At 44.1% G+C, this 27,405-nt stretch overlaps 1 protein-coding gene across 6 annotated transcripts; it reads left to right on the top strand.

Annotated features, from left to right (window-relative positions):
* The first annotated feature begins 24 nt into the window (after positions 1-24).
* Positions 25-27,276, top strand: LOC134457048 (transcriptional regulator QRICH1-like). 6 transcript variants are annotated; one of them, XM_063208807.1, is made up of 14 exons: positions 25-797; positions 5,543-5,884; positions 7,230-7,394; positions 17,475-17,663; positions 18,624-18,747; positions 19,962-20,356; positions 20,913-21,098; positions 22,167-22,338; positions 23,111-23,265; positions 23,711-23,825; positions 24,395-24,503; positions 25,028-25,200; positions 25,514-25,604; positions 26,611-27,276. In XM_063208807.1, exons 2-14 carry the CDS (start codon positions 5,618-5,620, stop codon positions 26,795-26,797), a joined length of 2,328 nt encoding a protein of 775 aa, XP_063064877.1. In that variant the 5' UTR covers positions 25-797; positions 5,543-5,617; the 3' UTR covers positions 26,798-27,276. The 6 variants fall into 6 exon arrangements, with proteins under 6 accessions (XP_063064877.1, XP_063064875.1, XP_063064876.1 ...); XM_063208805.1 differs by having other exon boundaries at positions 26-780; positions 18,579-18,747; XM_063208806.1 differs by having other exon boundaries at positions 26-797; positions 18,579-18,747; positions 25,028-25,179.
* The last annotated feature ends 129 nt before the right edge of the window (positions 27,277-27,405 follow it).

The raw sequence follows: 27,405 nt of genomic DNA, 5'->3' as shown, positions 1-27,405 counted from the left end.
AAATCATCAGTGACTGTGATATTCTCTGCTAGGTTTTTCAGTAGTATTGTCGGTCCCCCTTAACTGCCCTGCTTGGCCGTGTGTTGGTAAAGAAACTGGGAGGCTCTTCAAACGCACATGGTTGATGTATTTAAGGCGGAACGGCCCGGTCTTTTTCCTTAAAGGCACACGAGCACGGAATTATTTAGACATTGTTTTGCTCTCGGAAAGGCTGCTACTTCTGTTGACAAGCGAAAGGTGACTAAAGGGATATATTGAAGCCTCTAACATTAACCAGTATTTTGATCAATGTAACTATTGCCTCAACCATAATCCATATCCAGACCAAAACATCTCGCATAGTGTGACCTGTAGTGTTGATCCATTCGTGTTCCTTAACGTGCTGTCAATGCGCGCCTTAATGAATATTTGGTATGTCTTAACTGCAAACCTGAGATCGCAATTATTGTTTTCCAATTCGATTCTTAGAAAATACACATGGGGAATTTGGATATTCTGCTTTAATGCATTGAAGAAACACAGGAGATCTGAGTCTCGCGATACAAGGTAATTGACTGGAAGCAACTGGATTGGTCAGAAGATGCTTGTTGTAAGATGGCGCCCAGAGAGGTGTGTGTGTAAGAAAGAAGAAAAAAAATGCTATTTAATTATTATATTTGGAATTACTGCAATCGACACCATCTAAGAACATTGCAGCAATAGCATCTTTCATTCATCTGCACTCGATCTGACAAGAGCCGTGGCGCGCGTTGTTGAGACATAAGAACAACAAACAAAAAGGTTCGGCCTGGGGAAAGGTAGGTAACGTTAACTAGCCTTTTAGCTAGAACTACAATCAGAAATTCTTTTGATTTCTATGGATGACTATAAACCATGAATGTTGTAATATATGCGTAATGCATATATTACCAGTACGTCGTATCGATAGTGTCAATGCCATCACGAGACGAGGGGCCTTATGCCAGTCGCAAAAGGGAACATAATAGTGTAACTTATCATTACGCCAAAATATCGTTAGCTAACCGTGGGCGCACCTAGTGCATTGAAGTTGTTCCTACATTGTTGCAAGGAAACCCCTCTCTTTGAGCCAAATGAGCGTTCTGACACAAGCTGGAAAAAGAAGCAAAGCATTATAAGGTGGATCTTATGACGGCAGTCGTTCTTTTGTCTGCTCGTCTTGTCCGCTCCTTTTCTGCGTAATTTCGAGCCCATGCGTGGCACACGTATGTTTTCGAGATTCCAATGGTCCATTCATTTGTGCGAAGATGAATGCGTATGGCTTTCAAGTGTTTCGAGTTTCGTGTGGATTGTGCTTGCTGAACACCATCCAGCTCTACAGTAGGTTCTAATAATTTAAGGGCGTCTCGCAGTGTTGGAGCGTGCACCAATTGTCTAGTTTGCAGTGTTGTTTTATGCAAGTACAATGTCTGCTAATGGCTTTTGGCAAGGTGTTTGGTGTACATTTTGTGTAGCCTGTACTCATTTATCTGCCTTGTGAATTGATACAGACAGAAAACATGATGTACTTTCCGTCACCACCACCCATGTCTTCACTAATCTGTCATTCTAGGACCCAGGTTGATTCAAATGAATGTAATGGGCCAAATTGACACCAAGGTACATGGATTACCCATGCATGGTGTGTCATATAGTCAGAATGCACTTTGTTTGCACCTGCAGTGTTTACCTGGAGAGATGGGTTATGGTTCTGGGTGTGATGGTAGGCTATATACCAAATTACATTACATTGCACTTAGCTGACACTTTTCATCCAAAGACGCAGTTGTTTTGACAGGGTATTGGTTACAGTCCCCGTAGCAGTGTGGACTTAGGTGCCTTGCACAAGGGCACCTCAGCCATTGAGTGTAGTAGGGAGTGGAGGGGTGGGATTCAAATCTGCAACCCTCTGAACTAAAGCCCAACTCCTTAACCATTAGGGCACGGCTGCCCAGTGCCCACAAAGGACTGCATGTAGTCTTAAATGTATCTGCACAAGCTTCTTGAATTGATTGTAAAACTCATTGACTCACTGAATGAGGTTAAGATATAGTAACCAAACAGGGGTGCACCCTTCTGGTTACAGTTGATCTAGCGAGCCCCTGACTTTCCTTACCATTCCCCTCTGGTCAAGGTCCAGTCTGCAAGCCTTATCTGAACTATTCTCCGAATTTGACCGACGCCAATTCCAGTCTTCTCCTTGTCACCAACTGTCTTACTTCAGCATCAGTGTGCCCATTGCTGTGTGTTTACAGAAATGTATTCTGATGATATGATGACATGCCCAGAATTTCTCTTCTCCTCTCTCAGTTGCCCTCTTTCATGCTTCGCCTATCTGTAGGGTGACCTCGTTTGAAACAGGAGAGATGCTGAAGTGGGGAGTACGTAATATGCACCACCTTGGCAGTTCCCTGTGCGTGTACGTGTGCGTGCGATGCAAATGCGATGGGTACATTGCATTCCAGCAGTGTCTGGCACAATATCACCAGCAGCACCCATTGAGATCCAAGCACACAGCTCACTAATCATAATCACTCTGGAAACCCAGGGCTCAGAGTGCCACACTAATTGCAGCCATATGCTAGTATGGAGTTGCGAACGCCTCCTCTAATTCTCTAATCCTTGGCTGGGAGTGATATGTCAAAAATATGAGTTCATGACTGGCGCTACTTCATAACTCAAGCAGTAGATTAGTGCAGAGTGGTTGAGTGATGTTTTTCTAGGCGCAGACTTGCGTGATGTGTGTCTTGTGTTTTTGAAGTCCGGTTCAGAGGGTGTATTTTTGTTGTCAATTCTAGTGTTGCATTCTCTGCATTCATTGCTTTTGCAACATCTGTAGTGTCTCATTCATTTCCATCTAGGGTTGCTTTAAGGTGTTTATGAAACGAAAACAAAGTAAAGGAATTGGACCATTTCCAGGACAGATTCTGACAGTTTAAAGCCTTGTGAATAAAATGGGATATTGTCTGGGTGATATTTTGTCCTAAAAGTCATGTTAAAACGTTCCCAAAAAGTGTTATGTTCGGTTTTTTTGGTGACGTGCAAATTTTATGCAAATGATATGCGTGACATAAAAGGGGGGGAGTTCACCTCATTCCACCTTGTTCAGATCAATGGCGGCTAGTACCAAACCAAAGCACAGTGTCAAGCAGTGTGTTGCTGGAGGGCCGAACGGTGCCAGCTGCAAAAATGGCTACTTGACAGAAGGGATGGGATATCGGTATCGGTGTATCGGTATCGGGTTCAGATATCAAAATATTTTCAGAGATCAGATCGGATTGGAATTTTCAGAAAAGTATCGGAATTTTCCCAGGACTGATATTGAGCCAGGTGTAATGTTAATTTGAAGTCATAACACTTGCATAGTAGTTTTCAGGATGGGATTGTTACTTTTCTACTTGATAGTTTTACATATTAATTCATTTCCTGTTCTTTTGACTTCCTTTTCTGACCAAATAGTCATCTTGAGCCTTCCTCAAGTTGAAATTCATGCATATATGAGGTTTTGGTATTGGATCGGAGTAGTATCGGTATCGGCAGATATCCAAATTTAGATATCGGGATCGGATCGGAAGTGAAAAAATGTGTATCGGTGCATCCCTACTTGACAGAAGGAATATCTTTGCACAAGTTCCCTTCTGTGAAGAATGATGGAACTGTGGCCAACTGTGGAGAAGGCTAAAACAAGGGCTCTGTGGATCCAATTCGTACGCAGGCACCGGTGTGGCAGCTTTTGTGATATGCACCGGATTCTCATCCGCCCTGTAGGCTATCTGCTTGTAGGATAGACTGAGTAAAGTTAAGTATAGGGTACAGTTGGGCTAAATCAAATATGCCTGTGTAACAACAAGACTCTGATCTAATTCCAAAGTGTAGGCATAACATAAATGACAGCCCCAAAACATTTGCTGACCATATCGAAGATTGTGTAATCTCTGTTTATGTTGACATTCGCTTCCTGCCATACATTTGTCCCACATCGCTTGCCATAGCCTCGTACAAGCAGATGTACATGTGGATGAGAATTCCGGTGCATATCACAAAAGCTGCCACACCGGCGTGGTTTTGAAGCAAGCTCATGGTCACTGTTGTGCTCGGCACATTTCCACCCCTTGTGCTTCACCACAAATGTGGAGATCGTGGGCATGGTTGGACTGAAGAGAATGCTATTGTCTCAAGCAGTTCCAACAATTGACATCGCCGGCGTGCAGACTGAAACTGCCCCTGTAACTGCTCGTGCACTGCTTTGCTTTAGGCTACGTTTTACCTTGTCCATCTGCTTTGTATGTTGATTTCAGGAAAGGGTAATGCACATTACATGCCAAACCGATGCAAATGCTCTCGGGATATGCACTTTTTGTTGATTGCCATTCAACTGGTCAATAAATTGGTTTTGGGATACCTGCGCTTCAGCCTCCGTGGTGCTCTCGGTCGAGGACAGCCTGGCCTCACAGACTGGGCTACTGCTTAGCGAATAAACGGAGATGCATATAGTGCAGGCCTACTTTTTTTCTCTTCTTCTTTTTTAGGATTTCGGGGCTGCTCCAACAGCCTATTACCTCCGTTTTTTCTCTAGTTGATAATATTTTTGCATGTACATGCATTTCAATCACACTATATCGCGCAATTGAATCAAAATGCCCCCCATTTGTCAAGAAATACACACGCCATGTCATCTTTGGGTCATGGCAAAGCGCCCTTAGCAACCGTAACCATAAAGAAAACAAACTGTCAGGCTAGGTCAACAATCGTCACTTCGTCTGTCAGACATGTCACTTTCTGCAGATGTATCAGTGCCTCTGAAATAGATTTGTGCTGCTGTTTTTTTTTCTCATGAGGTTGGATGTGTGGTTTTTCGACAACCTGATGTTTGTATCAGAATTTTGGTTCCTTTATAAGATGTGGGTCCATCAAATGTGTGTTGTTTTCTCAGATCGCCATACTAGCAAACCAGGGACTCTCCTCTTTGATGTCACAGCCCAGCTCATTAGTCACACCAAATTTCACAGAATTCACACTTTGAGTTGCCATTTTCACAAGTTCCTCCAGGATGATTGGGTTCAAAGTCGCATCGATGCTATCAGAAAAAACAAGGCTTTAATGGGAATGACCGTTTGTTTTCGTTTCATAAACACTTTAAGTTTTCACCATGATATTGTATTGATGATGGTAGAGTTTGAGCACAAATCAAAGATTCTCAATGAGGATGCTTGGCTGCCTAACAACATTTTGGCTTGTACAGGACTTGAAAAGGGCGAATGATTGTTTCAATAAATTTGGCATGGCATCCACAAGAGTGTGGTGTTGCTCTCAACCTTTAAGCAAGGAAGCATTCTGTAACCTGCTCCTCAAAATGGTTGCAATGGTTTTCTCTTTAGAAAACACTGATGAAATGCTCTCCTGCACGCTCATCCCATGGTTGCTGCAGTGCTCTTGAGCAAGACATGGACCCCCAACATCTCTCCAGAAGCTGTAACCCTGGAAGTCAACCCAGAAGATACGAGTGTCAGCTAAATGCATCCTACTGTTATGTGTCTTCCCGCAGTTCTGTTCTGCAGAGTCGGGGAGGGAGCCAGGGAGTGAGGAGGAGGAGGAGTGAGGAGGAGGAGGAGGCGGCCTCATGAACAATTCCATGGAGGGCTCGGTGTCCTTCGAGGAGCTGGTCCGCGTGAAGGCTCGCAGCGTGCCCCAGCACCGCATGAAGGAGTTCCTGGAGTCACTGGCCAACAAGGGCCCCGAGGCACTGCAAGACTTCAGCCAGCAGGGCGGCGGCGTCAGCGCTGCTGCAGCAGTGGACAGCAGCACCATGGTCTACCAGCAGGCCACCAACTGCATATACACCGACAGCACAGAAGTGGCCGGCTCTCTTTTGGAACTGGCCTGCCCGGTAAGAGAAGTATTGTATAAGCATGGAGCCTTTTGCATACTATACAGTATGTAGTAGGAAACTTAACATACTGCCTGACATCCTCGATTTTACACTATGCTTGTAAGCAGGGCCCTAAATTTAACTTTTTTTCACCACCAGCCAAAATGGCTAGTAGATGAAATCGTACCAGCCAAACACACCCACTAATGGGTCAAAGTGGCTAGTAAGTTGGTCTTTTCTTCCGGCCAAAGCCAAATTTTACCAGTATTTGGCCAGTTGGCTGGTGTTAATTTAGAGCCTTCGCTGTAAGTGTGTCAACATTTATGTCATGATTATTTGTTGTATACACACCCCCATTCTTTATAGTGCTACGTCTGTATTCATCTGTTGTTGTGTTCATCTACTGTTGCGTATTGTTGCGCTCTCATTTTACAAGCAGACATAACGAAGCCAGATGTGCCTTTGTTATGTAATAGCGTGTTGTTGACAGTCAGTCTCCTGGCCCTGGTTCTGTCTCGCGGGGGGCTGCAGGTTCAGGTACAGGTTCAGGTACAGGTACAGGTACAGGTTCAGGTACAGGTACAGGTTCAGGTACAGGTATAGGTACAGGTTCAGGTTCAGGTGCAGCAGTCCCCTCAGCAGGTTGTGCCACAGCAACACGTGTTGTCTGCAGCTCAGCCACAGGTCACCCAGATCTCCCCACAGCAGGCCAACAGGCAGCAGATTGGTGTTCTGTCATGCATTCATTCGGAGCATTCATTTATTTATACATTCGTATCATATATTCACTTGTTTACTCATTTCTTTATTCCTCAGTATATTTCCCAGGGAGTGTGACCCTGAGGGTTTGTTTGTAAACTTCACCTGTTACTCTGAAAAGACAATACTGCTTAGGGTTCGGGAAAAAAATCTCTAGCTCAGAATTTACAAACGGTGTCAAATTCAGAGCTCCGATTTCTGTGTGCAGTGCTCAGAGTGGCAATGTGCGAACGCACCCTTAGTCACTATCAGTCTCATTCATTCCCTCTTTGAAAACGTAGTGTCCACCCCATTATCTAACCTCCTGTCCTCGCCTTGTGCTTGTCCCCTCATGATGCGAGGCAAGACATCAATGACGTCATTGATCTTTTTTTCATTTGTAATTGATAGGTTGAATAGAGAAAAGTCCCCCAAAAGTTGTTTGCGCCTAGGCTGACAGGGAGGAAACTGTCTGGGAAACTGAGAGGATTGTTTTTTTTCTCCACAGAGGTAGGGCATCAGCGAGGCACAAGGCCACAAGCCCAAGGCAAGGATGGGAGTTTATATAATGAGATGGCACCCCTAATCTAATCTCCATCACATGTTCTCTCATGTCATCTCCCAGGTCCAGATCCAGGGTCAGCAGCATGCGGGCCAGGTGCTGCAGGTTCCCTCCCCATCTCACCACCACCACCACCACCAGCATCAACAGCAGCAGCAGCATCTACAGGCAGTTTCCACGGCAACACAGCTCATTCAGCACGAGCTCACAGAAGAGCAGCATCAACAGGTGAGTTCACTAGGCTGCTATAATGTTCCTGAATGCACCGCTTACACTCAAGTGGATTTTGTTCTCCCCAGTGATGTGGCTGAGATGAGGAGTAGTTCGTTTACTAAGTAGAGTACAAGCATACAAAACTGTGATTTTTTTATTATTTTTTTCAAACATACTTCGTTCCAGTGACTCATTCACAGCAGCGCTCCAGCTCTCAATGGGGAAAAAACATGGCAAGACAGATTGTCACTTAGCAACAACAGACATTAGAGAAGCAGAAATAAATTGGTGCAAAACGTGCTAATATCAAGTAGGGGTGTAAATAATAATCGATAGATAGGTATCGATACATCGATCCTACTGCCGGCGATCATATCGCATCATGGGGCATTCTGAAGTATATTCGAAAATAATTTAATCGCTGGCCCCTGCCCAATGCCTTTGCTTTTGTGCAACACAATAAAAGTGGGAAAGTAATTAGAAAAAATTGAACCCAATCGTAGCGTATCGTGGGGCATTCTTAAGTATCGAAAATAATCGAATCGCTGCCTTAAGAAATCGATAGTGAATCGTATTGTCATGGAAGCAGTGATTTACACCCCTAATATTGAGGACCCCCTGTTTTGGAATCTTAACTCATTGGCTGCCAGTCATTTCCATAAAAGAGAAACCCACAGTGCCAGAGATTTTTCAGCATTTTGAGTGTTTTTTGGAGGTTCACAGAAAATTGAGTTCTGTGTCTATGTCAACACAATACCTATCAAAACACAGATTACATTGTAGATTCTCATCTGTCATCAGAAAAAACGGTGTTTCTCTACCCCTTTCCGTTCTTTCATAATCATCTGTTGAAAATAAGTGGAATTCGCCAAAATTCTGCCTTCTTGCCAAAAAGCTGAGAAAAGGCCATTTGAAGTAGAACTATAATTGCAAACGTTGTTGGCCATAATGACATCGTCCTAACAACACCAAACCTATCAGATGCAATTACAGAGTCATCTGTGATCTGTAGCCTGAACAAAAAGATAGTTTGTATGATCTTTCCAGCCTAATACTACTGAAATATAATGGGGGTAGGCTCGAAAACAATGTTTTGGTTTGTTGCTGGTGCACACGATGGATTATGATAGCAGGCGCACAGTGGACTCCGTAAACTCACAGAAATACTGTCCAATCGTCCTAGAACTACTGTTTACGTTGTGCTCTCTTCTCGTTGGGGAACGAATGCCCTTCAGTAGCCTACCGTGTGTGTGTGAAGGGGAGGCAGGCAGCTTCACCGCAGCTTCTTTGGCAGAAGGATGGCTGTCATCATGTGTCTGCTATGTGATCTTGTGTGATATTGTTCAATGCATTTTCTTCTGATAAAGTACTGATCACATATCCAACATTTCACACGCCAATTGGAGTGATGTAGGCTAGCTGGTCTGAGGCTAAGTGCAATGCTTTCTCATGTGAGCTGAGTGAATCTTATTTTGACCAGACATTGGGCTACTCTGTTAAAAAAATCTGCAACCCCCCCTGTCTTTTTTGATGATACAGTAAGATGATCATATTATACAGATCTATAAAAAGTAACTGTAGAATGAGTTAAAATAGTTGACTTACCAAGGCTCCATTATTTAGGCTTAGTAGTTGTAGGCTAAGTTGTTAGCGATTTCGAGCTAGCTAACTAGCGTAGCAAACTTTATAGCCAAACATCTCCGACTGAGATGACTAAACATCACCACCAGTCACCATAGTAGTATAGTTTTCCTGTTAGATGATCTTTTGTATGCATCATCCTGATATTGTGTAGACTGATCACACATCCCCAATTAAATTGTTACCACACAGATCATCTCTGGTTGAACATGTTGGTGTATTTGGGCAAGCTACCTACTAGATAAAAAGGGGATTATTTGTTCATGAGATGAAGGTTTTTTATCAGGCTCTGACACCGAATTCAGTAGCCTAGCTCTACCTGTGTTAAAGAGGGCAAGAAAGAAGACTACTTTTACAGGTGCTTTACTTTCAAAAATGATTTTGCTATGCTGCTGTTTAGATTATTACAGTAAAGGGTGGTTTATGCCTCGAGATCAGCGTCACTGCATCATGATGCAGTGAGCCGCGCAGTTAACGGAGTGAAGCCCCCCCCATCACGCAGGTACTCTGGGGCACCTCCCCGAAATTGTGTCTCGACGCAGGGAGCGACGGCGTGAAAGGGCGAAAATAGGTCTCTGATTGGTCCTCTCGACCAGCCTGCTCTGTCCTCGAGTCGAGAACAAGCGCTACTTCCTTGTTCTAACCTTCGTCGGTCAACGGACTGTGAGCTCTTCATTAAATAAGTTGCCCGTGCTTTGTTGTTTGATTTATTTACACGAACCAAAGACAACACATGCGCTTGCAAGTTACGACGCTGAAGTTATTTGGACAGTTGAACAGTGGTTCCGAGGTCGAGGAAACATTCCGCTTCGTCCTCGACAAATGAGCCACTTCTTTGTTCCAAACTACCACTGTGGCTGCCAGTGCGATCAAACATGCACGTGATATAAAGATTTAATGCTTCATTTTCATTCTCGTCGAGTCTGTGATGCTAAAAAAACAACCGACACGTCTAGTTTACTCTTTGTATTGAAGTCAGTTTCAGCGTGGAATGACATCGCGCAGACCGTGCTTCAAAACAGGGCATAAACCAAAATTAACTGCATCATGGCTGCGACAAGCTCACTCTGTGGCACAAGTAGGAAGCATAACCCGCCCTTAAAAGGGATGTTTTTGTCTTGACATTTCCTCTTTCATGCTCTGAGCTAATGCCCTGACTGTTCCTAAAGACACTTCTGCCACCTAGAGGAACTGTTCCAAACTGCGTAGAGGCATGACATTTATACACAACATAGGCAGGGGTGATAGCAGTCCGGCGCCGCGCCGGAAATCCGGCGTAGCGTGGCTGTAGAAAAAAATAAAATAATAATTTCCCCAATATTAATAAAATAATAAACTATCGCGTAGGCCTTCATTAATGTATGGTGAAAATAAATGAGCGCGCAACAGCCTGTTGTAAGAGACGCGAAAGGAACCCAAATGAGCAGCAGCCCATAATTGTATCATCCCGACATCTTACTGGAAAAATATGTATCAATGTTACGTCTTGCTCTTGAGTCCACTCACCACATCACTGGCGGCAGTCTTCTAGTTCTAGTGAAAGGAGAAGTAGATTGGCTGTCAGATGCACAGTAAAGAGTTCTAGGCCCCTACTGGTTACCCTTCTCAGATATTTTCACTGTCGACGGAGGCAAATCCAAAAATGGCATCTCGTTATACTGAAGAAACGGAAGAAAGTACTATAGGCCAAGTCTAGACCATTTGGATTCCCATAAAAATTAGCAACTATTGTTAGCACAAATCCACAGGCTTGCTAGTTTGTGATGGGTGTGTTGAAGGATGTGATTGTCAGTGGAATAGTAGTGAAATTGTGTGATCAAGAAAAGGTTTGAAGGTAAGGGGATTTAGTTATTAATTTGCCCACTGTGGCATGTTGGCTTGGGCCCGAATGATTTTGCCATTGCGTAGGTTACTCCAAAAACCTGACCATAAACGGCTTATTGATGCGCATAAACGGGCTCAGTGAGAGTATATGTTTGAAATAGGTTCGTCTATTTTCCTCATTTATGTGCGCTATTTACTGCGCAATGTTGACAAACTTTGATGGAGATGGACCGTCTTTTCAAAAAAGTCTGTATGCTCAAAACGGTAGGCTATGCTATGCCCGTCATGATACTTTTTTTCTAGGTGTATTGCGTAAATGTGGTCTGCATTGGAATAGCGGCTACCATTGCGACATGTCCAAATGACAATGGAATGCTTGGATCGCTAATGTTTGGCAAGCCTAGTTAGCCTACACCCCTTGTAGGCTAGTGTGAGCTGAGTTCGTGGATTTTTGTCTACTGTTGATTGAGGGATGGTGTTTTGCGTCATTCCTGACAAACCACGTGTCAAACTGATTTCAGGGAGATGTTTATATTAGTTATGCTGACTAAACCAACGCGCTCTGTGAAAACCCCCAAACAGCCTCGCACAGGTTCACACAGCCTTTCTCTCTCGCGCGCTCCCTGTTGTAGTTATTCCACGCACGATGCACAGGTTGTATTGTCTGCACGCTCTGGGCTACTTAATCCCTACTCTCGGGCAGGGGGCAATTATCAATATCAGACTCTCATGAACTTCAAATACTTGGCTTGCGTTCATGTGGCCACCACGGTGTCACCTAGACATGCAGTGAATGTTCATCTTATCTTCACGCCCTGTGCTATTTTCATGTAGCTTAATTCAAGTCAAGTCAAGTCAAGTAGGTTTTATTGTCAATTTCTTTACATGCACTGGTCATACAAAGAATTTGAAATTACATTTCTTGCTTTCCCATACAGACATAGACTAATTAAGGTAAGGACATAGACAGTATAGACATAGACAGTACTTATACATGGACTTAAGACAGTATGGACATAGACAGTGCTCATACAGACATTTAAAGTGCAAGACTGGACAAGACTTGTAGAGGACATACATTAAGAGGTATTTGTTGTGTTTTTGTGCTTTTCCTAAAAAGCATTCCTTTATAGCGTTCTGACATGGTAATAGTAGCATTTTGAAGAAAATAAATATAAAAAGGTCTGTCAAGTACACCAGCAGCAGTGTGTGTGTGTGTGTGTGTGTGTGTGTGTGTGTGTGTGTGTGTGTGTGTGTGTGTGTGTGTGTGTGTGTGTGTGTGTATGTGTTTAGTGCGGTAGAAGGTCGTGTGCGTCTTGTGTGTGTGTTCGGTTGTGTGTGTGGTGTGTGTGTTGTGTGTGTGTGTGTGTGTGTGTGTGTGGTGTATGTTGGGTTTTGGTGCAGAAAGTGTGCAGTGTGCTTGTGTGTGTGTGTGTGTGTGTGGGTGAGTGTGTGTGTGTGTGTGTTGTGTGTGTGTGTGGGTGTGTGTGTGTGCATGGTTTTGAGTTAGTGCAGGTTGAAAGTTTCAGTCACAAGTATAGTAGTGCAGGTGGAATGTGCAGTCGCAGATATGGTGGTGGGGGATGGGGAGGGGGGTTGTCTGTGGCCTTGCTGGCTAGAGGCTGACAGTGGGGGGGGGGGGGGGGGGTTGTCAGTGGCCTTGCTGGCTAGAGGCTGACAGTGGAGGGAGAGTGGGTTGAGTGTTCAGCATCTTGATCGCTTGGTGCATTGTGCTGCTCGCCAGCCGGGTGGTACGGGAACGGAGGCGCCTGTACCTCTTTCCCGAGGGCAGGAGGCTGAACAGTTTGTGTGCAGGGTGGCTTGTGTCTTTGATGATCATCAGTGCTTTCCGGGTGAGGCGTGTGGTGTAAATGTCCTGCAGGGAGGGGAGTGGTACTCCAATGATCTTCTTCGCTGTGTTCACAACACGCTGGAGTGTCTTCCTGTTTTTCTCCGTGCAGCTTCCTCCCCACACTGTGATGCAGTTGGACACGACGCTCTCTATGGTTCCTCTGTAGAATGTTGTCATGATGGAGGGTGTAGCACTTGCCTTCTTTAGTTCGGTCCTGTCTTTGTTTTTGTTGCTTTCTGTTATCTTTTCAACTCGTACATTGTAATGGGCGTGTGTACACGCGAGTGATTTTCATGTATTTTAATTGACTACAACCCAATGCGAAAGTCGCGCAGTAGTCACACAGGCTATACTGTCCTGTCCGTAATAACCACTGGTTCTGTCATCCGTGGAGTCGAAATATGCGATGTGAACGTGGGCCTGCATGTAGCCAATCATGCGCTTGTGCCCTAAATATCATGTACCGGTAATTAAAGGGCGTTTCCCTACAACGGAAAGGCAGGGGTTATAGCCAGGGGTGCACATAACTTGTTTAAGCCGTTACTCATATGCGCACCAGCAAATATGTTTTGGTGCGCACCTCATCCGCGGTAAAAAAAAAAAAAAAAAAAAAAGTCTACTGTCTGCAGTGTCGAAGGATAAAACATTATCACCACGAACGTGACATGTTGTTTGAAGGCTAATGCAACTGGTGCAAGGTAGCCTAATTTGTTGTTAGTTTGGTATTCTTTAAATCTTAAGTAGCCTACAAATGGTCTACAGGTCATCTTCAAGTTAAGTGATTATTGTCTGGATTTCATCTGTTTTTGCCGATTTCGCCGTCATGCCTGCTAACTGATGCACAGAGGGGGAATAAACGTGTCCTATGCGGTGTCCGTTTGGATTATGGTGGGAGGAAGCTGACGAAATTAAGAAGTGGAGCTGGCCGGGAACTGCGTGCATTTAAGAAGTCACGCGCATGGATGCATGCTTTCAGTTTTTAACTTCTATGCATCGGAGTTGCCAATGAGAATGACTGGGGTGCACGGGAGTTAATAGACGGCACAATTCCATAATGATGGAGCGAGGAGGAGAGAGTCATGAGCTCAACTCGGTCGCGCTCGCGCTGACTGTCGTTAGATTTAGGCTACAGTTATGCGAGTGCAGTGACATGTCTATTTTTAGGCATTCATGAGAAAACGGGACACATCGCGTCCCTTACCTGTTCAACACGGAACGCATGCTTTCACTAGGCCTACCACATATGGAACGATTCCGCATTTCAAGGGACTGGCACTACATTTCTGTCCGCTCATCATTAGCCTCAAGCCACGGCACTTGGAGCCACTTCTCGGAAAGTTTTGTTTTTTAAATCTCTGACTCAATTTTCTTTGCTGTTGACGAAACTCCAAAGAAACTGATAAGGCTACTGTTGTCTGTTTCTTTTTGGACATGTTTAACCATTCACCAACATCAACAGTCTGGTGAGATAGTCAGTACGCAAGTGCGCTGTAATGACCGAGGTGGCAGTACGCATTACTAATTTTTGGTGCGCATGCGCACCTGCGTACCAGTTATGTGCACCCCTGGTTATAGAGCTCGAAAGTGACGTCACTTCCCCCGATTTCATGGGACCTCAACGGCGTTTTTAGCCGAAAATCGTAGCATGTAATCCAATGGCGGTATTAAAATGATATTTCGATCCCCTTCGAGTTGTGCCACGAGCTCCATATATGTTGTTTCTGATATTTTTGCTTAATTTTTCGTACAAACAACCAAACTTTTTAGAAAGCTGTGTTTCTTCACATTTTTCATGCCGACGGCCTCGGAACAAAACATTGATACTTCTGCATGAATAATCTTTATCTAGCCTCTTAAACAGCATATTTGTAGCCCAGCGCATATCATGACTGAGATCAGAAGATATTTACTCGCTACCATGCTGTTAGATGGTCAGCTTAGGTCCCGTGAAACGCGGAACTAAGGGGCGGGACTTTCGAGCTCTATAGCACAGCCCTTAAACAATCTGTGGTTATAGGCAGTGGTGGACGAAGTACACCAGTTATGTACTTGAGTAAAAGTACAGTTACCTTGCATTGAAAACTACTCAAGTAAAAGTGAAAGTATTCACCTGACTTTTTTACTTGAGTAGAAGTACAAAAGTATCTGCCGTCAAAAATACTTAAGTACTAAAAGTAAAAAGTAAAAACTTAAAAATGAAGCATTTGGTGCAATTTTAATATTTAAGTGTTGTAGGCCTAGTTTGGTCATATCTAATTAAATATCCTCTGATTTGCATAGGCTATACCAACTGAACATGTTAGAACTAGGAATAACAGGCCTCGGAAACACTGTGGAGTAAGTCCATGGATGTTATAGCATCAGAAGTTCATTTTCACCTCTCTAAAGATTTAATACTGACCCTAACATGCCCAAAAGAACACATGAAAGGCCATTAATATTAAGAAAGATTAGGCTGAAATTGATTATATGCCTATTAGAACAACTACTACAATACCCCCCAGCCGTAGGCCTCGTCCAGTGTAGGCCTACTTATTTGTGACGGCAAGGAGTTAGAGTAGTAGCCAATAAAGTACTTTAAGTTTAATTTTTGTTATAATTATGGTTTTGGTGGACCTCTTATTATTATTATTATTATTATTATTATTATTATTATTATTATTATGTAGTGTTTGGTTATGTTAAGGTTGGCTTAGGCCTATGTATGGACAAACAGACTTCTTGGGATTCTAAGCTACCTTTAAAGATAGGAACATCTTCATATACTTGTAATGGTCTCTATTTGCTAGATGCCAATGATTTGCAATAGCCTACTTGATACAACTTAATTGGAACACTTGTAGCCTACTGACCTGACTTAAGGGAAAGGATACATGTTGCAAGGATACATGTTGAATGTAGCCTCACTTTGCAACATATGGTGGGCATGACAATCCTCATGTAAAGATACAAACCCTTTAAACAAGCCTCTTTTCCATAAAGTTGAAGCAAATCATTTTTTTGGTGACAGGGGAGTCTATTAGACAAGTAATTGTAACCCCCAACTACTTCAGAAAATACTGCAATGTATTGAGGGGAAAGAATGCTATCACGGAGTTGTGCGCCTGGATGGGTTGGAATAAACAGCATATTTAGGCATCCTGTGTACTTGACTCAAGAAACCAACACGCTACAAAAGCGGAAATTATGTGACTCTCAAGTCATAACACAGATATAGCACAGTAAGTCAAATAAGCAGTAGGGCCTACATTAAGTATCAATTCGCTGATTATTCAGTTCAAACGCGAAGCCTATCAGACAAATTTCGTCTTGTCAGGTAGTGCAGCCTGCAGTGCGAGCTAAACCTCTCCCCCCTCACACAACGAATACGACGTGCAGATTAATACACTCTAACAACGTTATTGTCGCCTGCTTTATTGTTTTGCTGTGCTTTCCGCATGTTACTAGAAAGTAGGTACCGTTTCTTCTTATTTCAATTCGTCTCGCAAGTCGCAACAGTGGACACATCAGTGGTCTTGCTCTGCTCGCTTTCCTTCTAAAACTAAATCTGTACAGTAGAGCTTGTTGTCACGTGACACATTACAACCAATCACAATGGCGAATCTCTGAGTCTGCCAATCGGATTCAGTTTCACTTTCTTCACACAAGCGTGGATCTCAGATTTCATTTGACCAGGGCATTAAAAATGAATTAATTCACCTGCCGTGTATCGCCTTAAAAAAAAAGAAAAGGAACGAGTAAGGAACGAGTGTAGCTGTAAATGTAACGAAGTGAAAGTACTAAATTTCACTTTGAAATGTAGTGAAGTAAAAGTATAAAGTCTTACCAAATAAAAATACTTGAGTAAAGTATGAAAGTATGGAAATGTTACTTAAGTACAGTAACGAATTACATTTACTTCGTTACTGTCCACCACTGGTTATAGGTAGACCATGGGGCCACGAGTAGGCTATCTAAACGTATGTCCAGTAGCCTATACAAGTTATATGAGCAATGTCCCAATGAAAATGAAACTTATCAGCTTGCAGCAAATGTCATGTCATTTAAAAGTATTGCTCAATTAATTGGTAATCACCTCCTCTATTTTGGACAGAGTGTAGTTACTGTACTTTGGAGTAGTATTGCCTCCTACTGACCTGTCTTGGTATGGCTGCTACATATGTAGCTTTCAGTTAATTCAATGTGGTAAAATATGCACCATGTTTTCAGAAATGCATTATGGTGTTGAAATGTTGCATTGGTTCAATACCCACCTCAATAACTTTAGAGCAACATCACAAGCCTAGAATGCATTTCTAACTGCATACGTTTGTATTCGTTTTTACAGCTAGAATTGAACGTGGTGGTCAGTTTCTTTCAGCCAAGTGCTGTAGCCTACCAACAGGGAAATGATCTGTGTTTTCGTGAATAACACTATATAAATAATGCAAAAATGAAAACATTATCTTAAATGTTTGAATAATGTGTTTGAATAATAATAAGGCCTACATTACGTCTCATATGCAGTATGTCCCGTCGTCCCCCGGCCCCCCCTCCCCGACCAGGAAAACAGTTCAGGCTCAGGATTTTTTTTCACTATCACCCCTGCATAGGTCAGACCATCCCCAAGGCGTGGCTGTAAAAAAATGCAATTGGCGGCAGCAGCCGCCAAAGGTAGGGGGCGTCACTATTCGAAATGATGTCAATGAGTTAAGTGCCTTGGTACATGTATATAGATCAAATGTACCAAATACCCAAATGTATTTTATAGTTTTCCTTTTTCATAACTCCTCCCTCAGCTTCAGGCCCAGTTGGTAGCTGCGGTGGCGGGAGGCCAGCCGATCCACATCCAGACGTTAGGAGCCCTGCCTGACCACCAGACCCAGACGCAGGGCTCCCCTCGGGGGGGCATCGAGCACAGAGGCCTGAGCGCCCCCACCAGCACACACACGTCCAGTCAGGTCCTTCAGCCAGCCAAGAAGCGTAAGGTAGTGTGCAGTTCCTCCACAACCAGGTCCCTGGCTCCTATCTCCCCATCTATGCTGCCCTACAAAGCAAAAAGACAGTAATTAGGCAAGCCACATTTGAAATGATCCCGTAGTCCAGTGTAAGTAGTTATGGGTAGATTATTGACATGTCAGTTGTGTTACTTTATATTACCACATTTTTCAGATAAATGATTGTATTTCACGTTATATGTGTCATTAAAATCATAGTAACTCATTTTCAACAGTATTGCAATTACTGCCTTTTTTGCTTTGTGCTAGTATCTTGGCTGCTTGCTCCATTTCAGCCTGCCTGTAGTCTTAGTTTCATTGATGTCCACCCATCGTCCCGCTGTCCTTCACGCTAGTCTAGGCTCTGCTCCATGAGTGATGGGGCTTTCAGTGTTGCTGGCCCTAAACTATGGAACAACCCGCCACATTCGCTATGCCAGTGCACTTCCCACTTTCAAACAGCATTTATTGAGCTTTGCTGGCTTTATGTCCTCATCTGATGTTTGTGCTCATTCATTTATTTATGTATGGTCTAATGGTTTTGTGTATTTTTTGTTTCTAAATGCATATTCCTATGTTTTTATATATGCTTACATTTCCTGTTCAGTTTCCTTGGTTCCCTAAGAGGCCCTTTCTAAATAAATGTTTTTATCTTTTACCTGACATGTTTCGACGTTGAAACTTACGTCTTCATTAGAGGGTCGGTCCACAACATCAGCTGTTTTAAAGCACGTCACATTTCACCCTCTGATGAAGACAGAAGTTTCACTGTCGAAACATGTCAGGTAAAAGATAAAATCTTCTATTTGTCTGAAATCAAAGAAACTCGAAGATGTGATATAACTCTAAGCCATAATGAACATCATACATCTTAATGTTGTCATGGTTATTGTTATCATGGTGAAGGTGGACATGCCCATCACTGTGTCGTACGCGTTGCCTGGTCAGCAGCTGGCCACGGTGCTGGCCATTCCCCAGGGCCAGCAGCAGAGCTACGTGTCCCTCAGGCCGGACCTGCTCACCGTGGACAGCACACACCTGTACAGCGCCACCGGCACCATCACCGGCCCCACAGGTGAGCTCTCAGCACAGTACATGCAGACATCACATGAGCCCTTCTGCTACTGTTGTGGTATGTTGCTATGGGACTATATTACCCTTACCGTGCGGACACACAACTGCCGTTGAAAGAGCGAAAACGCTGCTGACTCCTGCCTGGAAAGTGGATAGGGGCGGTTAACACGGCAAATGCTTCAACCTGAAGCGTTCGGCCAGGGATTTCGACCAACAGAAGTTAGTGTTTAGAAAAATGTGAACAATCCATTGGCTGGCATCGAGCTCATTACATATTTTTAGCTGAAGTTCAACTTCTATTTCAACACTTTTGACGCCCTCCGCGCTAGAAACGCTTTTGATGCGCCTCCCCCTTGCTCTTCCATACAAAGTCAATTACTTCCACCGCTTCCCACGCGTTCAATGCTGGCGGTGTAATCGCACGGTTACGCTGAGTAATCCACACTAGAACAGCCCCCCGTAATAACAGTGTGTTCTGTGATGTGTCTGTTAGTCAGTGCTGCCCTGGTGCAGTAACTACGTCAACTTTGGAACTGAGAAAAAAGTCTTGGTAGTAGGCTAGATATTGTTGTTAGTGCAAATTTGACATTGCAATATCTCTAAAACGAAGCATATTTGGACCAAAAAGCTTTGTCACGAGATAAAGGAGGTACCTCAAGTAAACTAACGCCAACCTCATCTCCAAGACTCCTCATCATTGTATAACTGTTTCAGTATCGATACCACTTCTGGTACCCAGAAAATCGTAACACGCCAAAGCAACCGTAGTTGTGCTTTGTCTTCTACTTTGCGTTCAATTATTCATCAACTTGTAATGTCATGAAAAGTACCACTGAAATTAGTTTTAGAGTTTGGAATGATGAGATTATTAGTCAGGGAATTCCCAAGCTGCCTTGTTCCCATCTGTAGGACAGCATGGAAACCAACGCTGAAATATTCACCTGAGTTTAATATCCCTATGGCAGAACGAAGAGGGAGGGCAAGGCATTACAGATCCTCCACGTCGACATCTTATACCAAACCAGCCTTCCATCAACCTTCAGATAGTATTCTTAATAGTTGGTTCCCAGACTATACCACATCTCTCTAGTGTGGCATAGGAGCATAGTATTCTGTAGTGCATGACTGAGCCCCATTTCTGTCTCAGTAAGTACTGGCTGCTAAACCACCGCCGGGCATTCCCAACCCCCTCCCCTCCTCTCTCCTGTGCGGCAGGCGAGACGTGGACCATCCCGGTGTACTCGGCCCCGGGTCAGCAGCAGGGCGGCATCACGCACATCACCATCCCCCAGGACGCCTACGGCACCGCCCTCCAGGTCGCCGCCGGCGACAAGGACAAGCACCTCAAGATGGCCAACGTCGCCCCGACGAGCATGTCGGCGAACATGGTGGGCGGGCAGGAGGAGGCGGCGGCCGTGCAGACGCTGGCCAACTCGCTGTTCCCCGCACAGTTCATGAACGGCAACATCCACATTCCGGTGGCGGTGCAGACGGTGACGGGAGCCTACTCCAACAGCACGCAGCAGCTGCAGATCTGGGACCCCCAGCAGCAGCAGCTGGTACCGGCACACGGGGCGGCGTTACAGGAGGCACAGGCAGCACAGCTACAGGTGGGTACCAGGTTGCTTGCAATGCCATTCACACTTCAGAGGAAGATAATGGTTGCGAAGACTCTCAATCATTATGCTTTCCTGTATACAAACATTCCTGTCTATGCGCGCACTGCGCTACTAGGGGTCCCTCTGCAACCTCTGATTGTTTGAAAACTGCTGTAAATGGGAAACCTATCTATTGGCATAGGAAACACCCAGCAGCATATTGATCAGGTGCAAGGGACAGGCTTCATATGGGTGTAGGTGATGTCAGGTATTCTGTAGTAAATGGGGTTGAAATAACCAATTGAAGCTCATTTTTGTTCTCCTCAATCGTATTAGTGTAGTGTGTACTGCACAGTATTCTGATTAACAGATATTAGCAAGTCTGCTTACAATCAATCGTAGCGTGCAATCAAAGTAACGTTACTCTGCTGCAACAAAGCAGTGCTCCTGAAATCGCTTGTTGGCATGGATCCAAGTGCATTTCTATTGTCGACACCAGAAGAACCAAGGAAAGGATCTCGTCTTTTTGTTGAGGAACTAGACAGACTTTGGTTCACTCGTCCAACAGAAGGAAGACGACCTTCGGAAACTTTACGGCTTCATCGTAGACCAACGCGACAGACCCGCGCCCATTTCTAAGCCTCCGAGAGCCCGTCCCTCGAAGGTCAAAGCCGTTCCGAAGAAGCCATTTCCAAGAGCCTGCCCCTCCTCGCAGGTCGAGGCCGTTCCGAAGAAGCCAGTCACCGAAAGGACGGTACAGTAGGCACTGGGCATATGCTTACCAAGCTTAGCTTAATATTGTGGTGAATAACTTACATCCACATAAATGTCTGCAACACACTTGAAGAGTGTGTGTACCTTATTTTGGGTCATTATGGGTCAATATTTTGGGTTCCTTATTTCTCTCTCTCTCTCAGTCTTTCATCACAGCAGATGGCTGTACACCATTTCACTTTGAGGTTGTTGTGGTATTCTACATGCATAAACATTTAAACTATCAACTGATGAGAGATGCATGTGGTTAAACCGGAAAAAAACTAAGCTTTGTTGACGCCAAGATGGTTATGTATTGATATTTATATGTTATTATTCAAAGGTATGGTGCTCCTATGCCAGTGTCCAGGTGCTGGTGAAGTGCTGCCACACAAGCAATCCAGGAATAGGCGAAGAATCACCGCACACTGGTGGACTTCTTTTTGCTGTCGTTTTATTTTAGTGAGCATCGTGTTTCGCTTGTGCTTTGTTTCTAGTGAACCTGACGAAGCACAAACGAAACGCCTTGTTCACTGACATAAAACAACAGCAAAAATATTGTTCGCCTATTCCTGTATTTATGCTCTTATTGCCTAAATTGTTATGCCCTCCTAATTCACATTGGAAGTATTCATGCTTATTACCAGTAATAACAGTATTACAACAAATATGGTTACAGTGTACCTTGATTGTCTGTGGGTGTCCATGTCCAGCGAAGTCACACCAGACAAGAACCACTTATTTCTCTAGAACACTTTAACAATATGTTATGCAATATGTCATTCATAGAATCATTAATTATCAAATTGATGATTTCATAAATCCATAGAATCTACAAAAGCGCTGTGAGCCGCAGACGATTCATTCTCACGCCCCTGTACCAATATTTAAATTGGTACTACGTGCTTTTCCTCACACACGTTAAACAGAACCTTCCTCTTGAACTTGAACTCTTTAATGTGTCAGTTTTCACTATGTTTTCTCAGTTCAGTAGATATGACTTGGATGGTATGAATCTGGACTTTCTGATTGGCCAAGTGTGTTGACGGACAGCTGTTGCTACCAATAGGGTCAGGCGGTGGCGGTGGCAGAGATGGATGCTCATCAGCAGGCTTCAGCCCACATGATGCTGCCCCACTCCCTGAAGCCGGAGGAGGGCCTGGAGGTCTGGAAGATTTGGGCCCACCGCAAGAACACACACATGGACAAGGAGCAGGCCGCCAGACTCGCACCTATTGGACGTGAGTCTTGTGCTGATGTACGCATACACACACAGTTTAGTACTTACATTTGTATCTCCCCAAGAAGGCAGCATTACAAATCCAAAATATTGATGGAAGCAAATTTCATAGCAAACAGTAGGGACTGATCAGACACAAACACACACACAAACTATATGGTGCTATCGAAGGTGACAATACATTGATAATTAGACTGTTATGACATACACTACCACAGGAATTAAGTAGATTTTTTTGTAACCTGTTAAGACCCAATAGATTTAAAAAAAATTCACAGAATTGTTAACGCTGCTAAAAGTTTATTATGCCCATCGATGCGTTTCCCTGTCTGAAGCGCATCTGTCTGACAGGTCTAGAATGTAAAGAAGTAAAATGAAAGTGAAGTGAAAGCCCAACTGGGAAGCTCCAACTCCCATTATCATTGTGACACAGCACTCCACAGCACTCTAGTTAACACTGCACACGACACACATTAAAATTGCATTCATGCCTCACCCGTGCAAGGGGGCAGCCTCCAATGGCGCCCAAAAGGGAGCAGTGCGGCAGGACTGTACCATGCTCAGGGTACCTCAGTCATGGAGGAGGATGGAGCACAAGTAGTGACTTAAGTTTAAAACTGGCTTTGCTACCCATACTTGAGAAGTGGTGTTGTAATGTACTTCTGAGAGACTCAGCTTCCAGCCAGTAGGCTGACTTAACACTGTGTGTGTGTGTGTGTGTGTGTGTGTGTGTGTGTGTGTGTGTGTGTGTGTGTGTGTGTGTGTGTGTGTAGGACGTCAGGCTATGCGCTTCCGGGAGGACCTGGTGTCGTGTGCGGTGGCGGAGCTCAATGTGGGGCTGTCGATGTTGACGCAGGAGGCTCAAGGCCTGGACGGGCAGCGCTTCGAGGCAGACGTGCTCTACTATATCTTCTTATGCATACAGAAGGTAAACATACCAACACACAAACACACATGCTCTCTCACACACACACACACACACACACACACACACAAACAAACACACACACACACACACACACACGCTCAAGTAAACACACACTCCTGGAGAGGGAGATTTACAAGGCAGACATGTTATACTTTGTCTTCTTGTCTTCTACGTTACGTGTCTTCTCGTGTATACAAAAGGGCAGACCAGTACAGACACATACACATCCAGTAGTGCTTGTACAGTACATGCTCTCTCTTCATCTCTGTATAGAACTGGGATTCTCAACCTTTTTTACCCCACCTAATATTTAAAAAACAAACAAACAAAAAACAGTAGGCTAATGCACCCCAATTGCAACTGATTTCTGTAATAATCTGCAATTTACTTACCATGGAAACGTCAGTGATTGTGTATTTTGATTTGTTCCCCTCTCTTTTTGCAGTATCTGTTTGAAAATGGGCGAGTAGACGATGTGTTTTCGGACCCCTATTACACAGGCTTTCATCAGAGGCTACACAGGATACTGGAACCTTGGAAACCCTCCATACATCCCCTGAGTAAGAAACACACAACGTTCATATCCACGAAGGTTATGTATATAACCACAGATCTATGAGTTCCGGATAACCGCCAGAGCTTGGCAGTCACTCGGAGTGTACACAATACATTTTGCCAAGAGGACATTCCCTGGGTGCACCGCTCTTTTGACCCCGTCACCCAGGTCACAAGTGAATTTGTTGTTATGAAATACTCGACCTGCACGTTCGTGTAATGGATATCCATGTGCTGTAAGCACTGCCTCTGGTGGTCAGGAGGAATGAGAACACATGCAACACTTGACAAACATAAATAATCTATGCACACATACACACTTGGGGCTTTATGCATAATCTCCAAGAAATATCTTTACCTCTTCCAAAACTGACAGACTTTTCATTGGCAATATATCCAAGAAATGTATGGAAATTTCACCAAGAGCCAGTAGATTGCGATGAAGCAATAGCAGGTCAAATGTGCTCCGTCAAATGATTGAGAATGGAGAGATTTATTTGTGATGCCTACAGAGTTGTGTGACCGATGTTGGCTGGTGGTGATGAAGTGATGGTGTTTTCTCTGTCTCTGCTAGGCTACATGGTTCCTAGTCACGTCACAGAGGAGATGTTATGGGAATGCAAACAGCTGGGTGCACACTCACCTGCCACACTACTCACCACACTCATGTTCTTTAACACCAAGTAAGTTTGCCACGCGCCCTTGCACATCGTACGCACACACAAACACACGGCCATAGCTGCTGAACTGGCAATAAACAGACCCACACACACCACATTGCACTTGTCTTTCAACTGCCAGGCACGCGCATACACATACAGTAGTCATTAAACTCATCTCCATCAACCCAAAGTAATATTCAGAAAAAACAAAAACATGTATTCCTTACACCTCCTAGCTACACCTCGCATTTACCCCCCCCCCCCCACACACACACACACACACACACACACACACACACACACACAACTTCTCAATATGCCGGTATTCATAACCAATAAAAAGAAACGGCCTCATCGTCTTTTCTTGGTTATTATTCTTTCTCCTATACATGGGTTCAAAATTGTTGTTTTCCCCTGGCCGCGCAACACTAGCTGCGCACCACTCAACCTCTGATTGTTGGAAACAGCTGTCTGTAAAAAAACAGCATTGTGTTAATAAACATGGTGAACCCATGTCTTATTCTCTTTTCCCCCCTGTCTGTCAGGTATTTCCACCTGAAGACGGTGGATCAGCACCTGAAGTTGGCCTTCTCTAAGGTTCTCCGGCACACCAAGAAGAACCCCTCCAACCCCAAAGACAAGAGCACCAGCATACGCTACCTGAGGGGGGCTGGCCCACAGCACCTGGGCCAGAAAGGTAGAGGAAAGATCTCTGAAAGTATGTGCTTGCTCGTCCGTGCGCTCTTGCTTGCCTGTGTGTACTTTAGCACATTTCCTCCACACATTGTATGTTGCTGATGATTTCCTAAGCTTATGCGTCGCTTTTGTAATAAGCATCTGCTACTTGTAACGTCTTGAACTACAAAAATACATTATGAGAAGCCATGAATATACCCTTCACATGACTGATATTCTGTACAGCAGTCGTTGATGTACATTTGTGTTTTGTTGTGGTTGTTGGCATGTCAGTGTCTTGCATGTTTTATTTGAATGTATTTAATATCAGTCTTCTTGCCCTTCCCCCTTCCCAGTGACGGATGATATGTATGCAGAGCAGGCCGAACACCCAGAAAACCCACTGCGCTGTCCAATCAAGCTCTACGACTTCTACCTCTTTAAGTGGTAAGTACCCACACACACACACAGACTCACACTTCAGTCACTGTGACTCCTGAACATATTGATTACACTTTCTATTTTTGCTTTATTTTATGCTCACTTTTCTTAAGTCCTTCGGGAATTGCCTTTAGGGAAATTGACGTTCCTAATATAACACATGATCATGCACCTGAGCGGGGAGTAGTCATGACAACAGGCACCCAGGGGAACAATGTTTGCACAATTTCTTCCCGTACTTGCAAGAGAAATCCTGTATTCAAACAGTATTATTTCCCCCCGGGCCAATATCCTGTACTACCATACACCAATGAAAGGAAGACAGTATGACAAATAGAGGTGTGTCGTTCACGACGAGCCGGTTCTTTTGAACGGCTCCCTGAAGTGAACGATGGGAACCGGATCACAGCTGGGGGAGCCACTCGACTGTCATTTCGTTCATTTTTCATTCATTTTAAGCATGTGACCTCGACCAGAGTAATTCAATTTGGGAAAAAACACAATTGTTTGCCTTAAAGAGTGGCAAAACGGTATTTAGAAGCAGGAGAATTATCAGTTGTTGTTTGGACAAAATTTCCTTGAGGTGGAGTCAAAATATTACATTCTAAACACTGAATAAATAATTTTAAAAAGAGCCAAAAGAGCCAGTTTTTTGAACGGCTCTTTGAAAGGAACGAGCCCCTTAGATCCGGATACAGCTAAAGAGCCATAAATCTCATCTCCAATGACAAATGTGGGTTGCCGGCAGGGCTATTCACAACTGTATTTGCTGAAAATAGTCAACAACATCATAACATTGCTATGACTGTACCGAACCTCAAGCAACAGATTAAGACATAGCCATTACAATTTTGGTGACAGTACGGTTGTAACAGGCTCTGCGCTAAGGGGTTAATTGTAAGCTTATTGCAAATGTAATTTGTAAGATTTCTTTACAAATCAAATTTCATGTTAAACTGCGTAACATAAAAATTATATTGTGTGTGTGTGTGTGTGTGTGTGTGTGTGTCAGTCCTCAGAGTGCGAAGGGCAGAAACGACACCTTCTACCTGACGCCCGAGCCCGTGGTGGCCCCCAACAGCCCCATCTGGTACTCTGGCCAGCCAATCCCTCGCCAGCAGGTGGAGTACATGCTCGCCCGCATCCTCATGGTGCGCGAGATCCAGGAAGCCATCGCCATGACCGCCGGCATCCACTAATGACACGCCCCCACGAGGAGAGAGAGACGGACACATCCACCCATTTCTCTCTCTCTCTCTCTCTCTCTCTCTCTCTCTCTCTCTCTCTCTCTCTCTCTCTCTCTCTCTCTCTCTCTCTCTCTCTCCATCTCTTGTCTCCTCCTGTGCTTGTTTTCTCTTGTCTCTCCGCCTCTCCACTTCCTGTCTGCATCAACGCTTGCCTTGTGTATCATCGGACACACTCTGCCAAAAGACTCCTACTGTGGAACCGTGGTGGTAGAGTGGCCTTTTCGTCTCCTTTCTAATCACTTTGTTTCGCATTTTTTTAAAGAAAAGAAAAAGAAAGAAAAAGATTGTCTTTTTTTGGTTGTTGTTTTACTTTGGATTTTTTTTTCTTCAAAGAAAGACTCCTTGTTGGCCTTGTGACCACTGCGCAGACATTAACTCATAAACGCCATGTTGTAAATGCCCATGCTTGTTGCACATGCACTCTTTCACTACGTCTGATTTTGTTTTTTTTATTACTGTGCCCTTATTTATTGTTTTTTTTATACATAAGTATTCCACTGCCTTCACCAAGACATGTCCATCTGTGAATAAAATCACAATTCTGATCTGCAGTGAATGCA

The sequence above is a fragment of the Engraulis encrasicolus genome, chromosome 10 (assembly GCF_034702125.1).
Source record: "Engraulis encrasicolus isolate BLACKSEA-1 chromosome 10, IST_EnEncr_1.0, whole genome shotgun sequence".
NCBI classification, from domain to species: domain Eukaryota; kingdom Metazoa; phylum Chordata; class Actinopteri; order Clupeiformes; family Engraulidae; genus Engraulis; species Engraulis encrasicolus.
This window is presented reverse-complemented; position numbering and strand designations above follow the sequence as displayed.

Coding starts and splice junctions, on each gene's coding strand:
- LOC134457048 (XM_063208805.1), top strand. CDS start 5,618: ATGAACAATTCCATGGAGGGCTCGGTGTCCTTCGAGGAGCTGGTCCGC. Junction 18,748..19,961: donor CACCATCACCGGCCCCACAG/GTGAGCTCTCAG, acceptor CCTGTGCGGCAG/GCGAGACGTGGACCATCCCG. Junction 21,099..22,166: donor AGCCAGTCACCGAAAGGACG/GTACAGTAGGCA, acceptor TGCTACCAATAG/GGTCAGGCGGTGGCGGTGGC.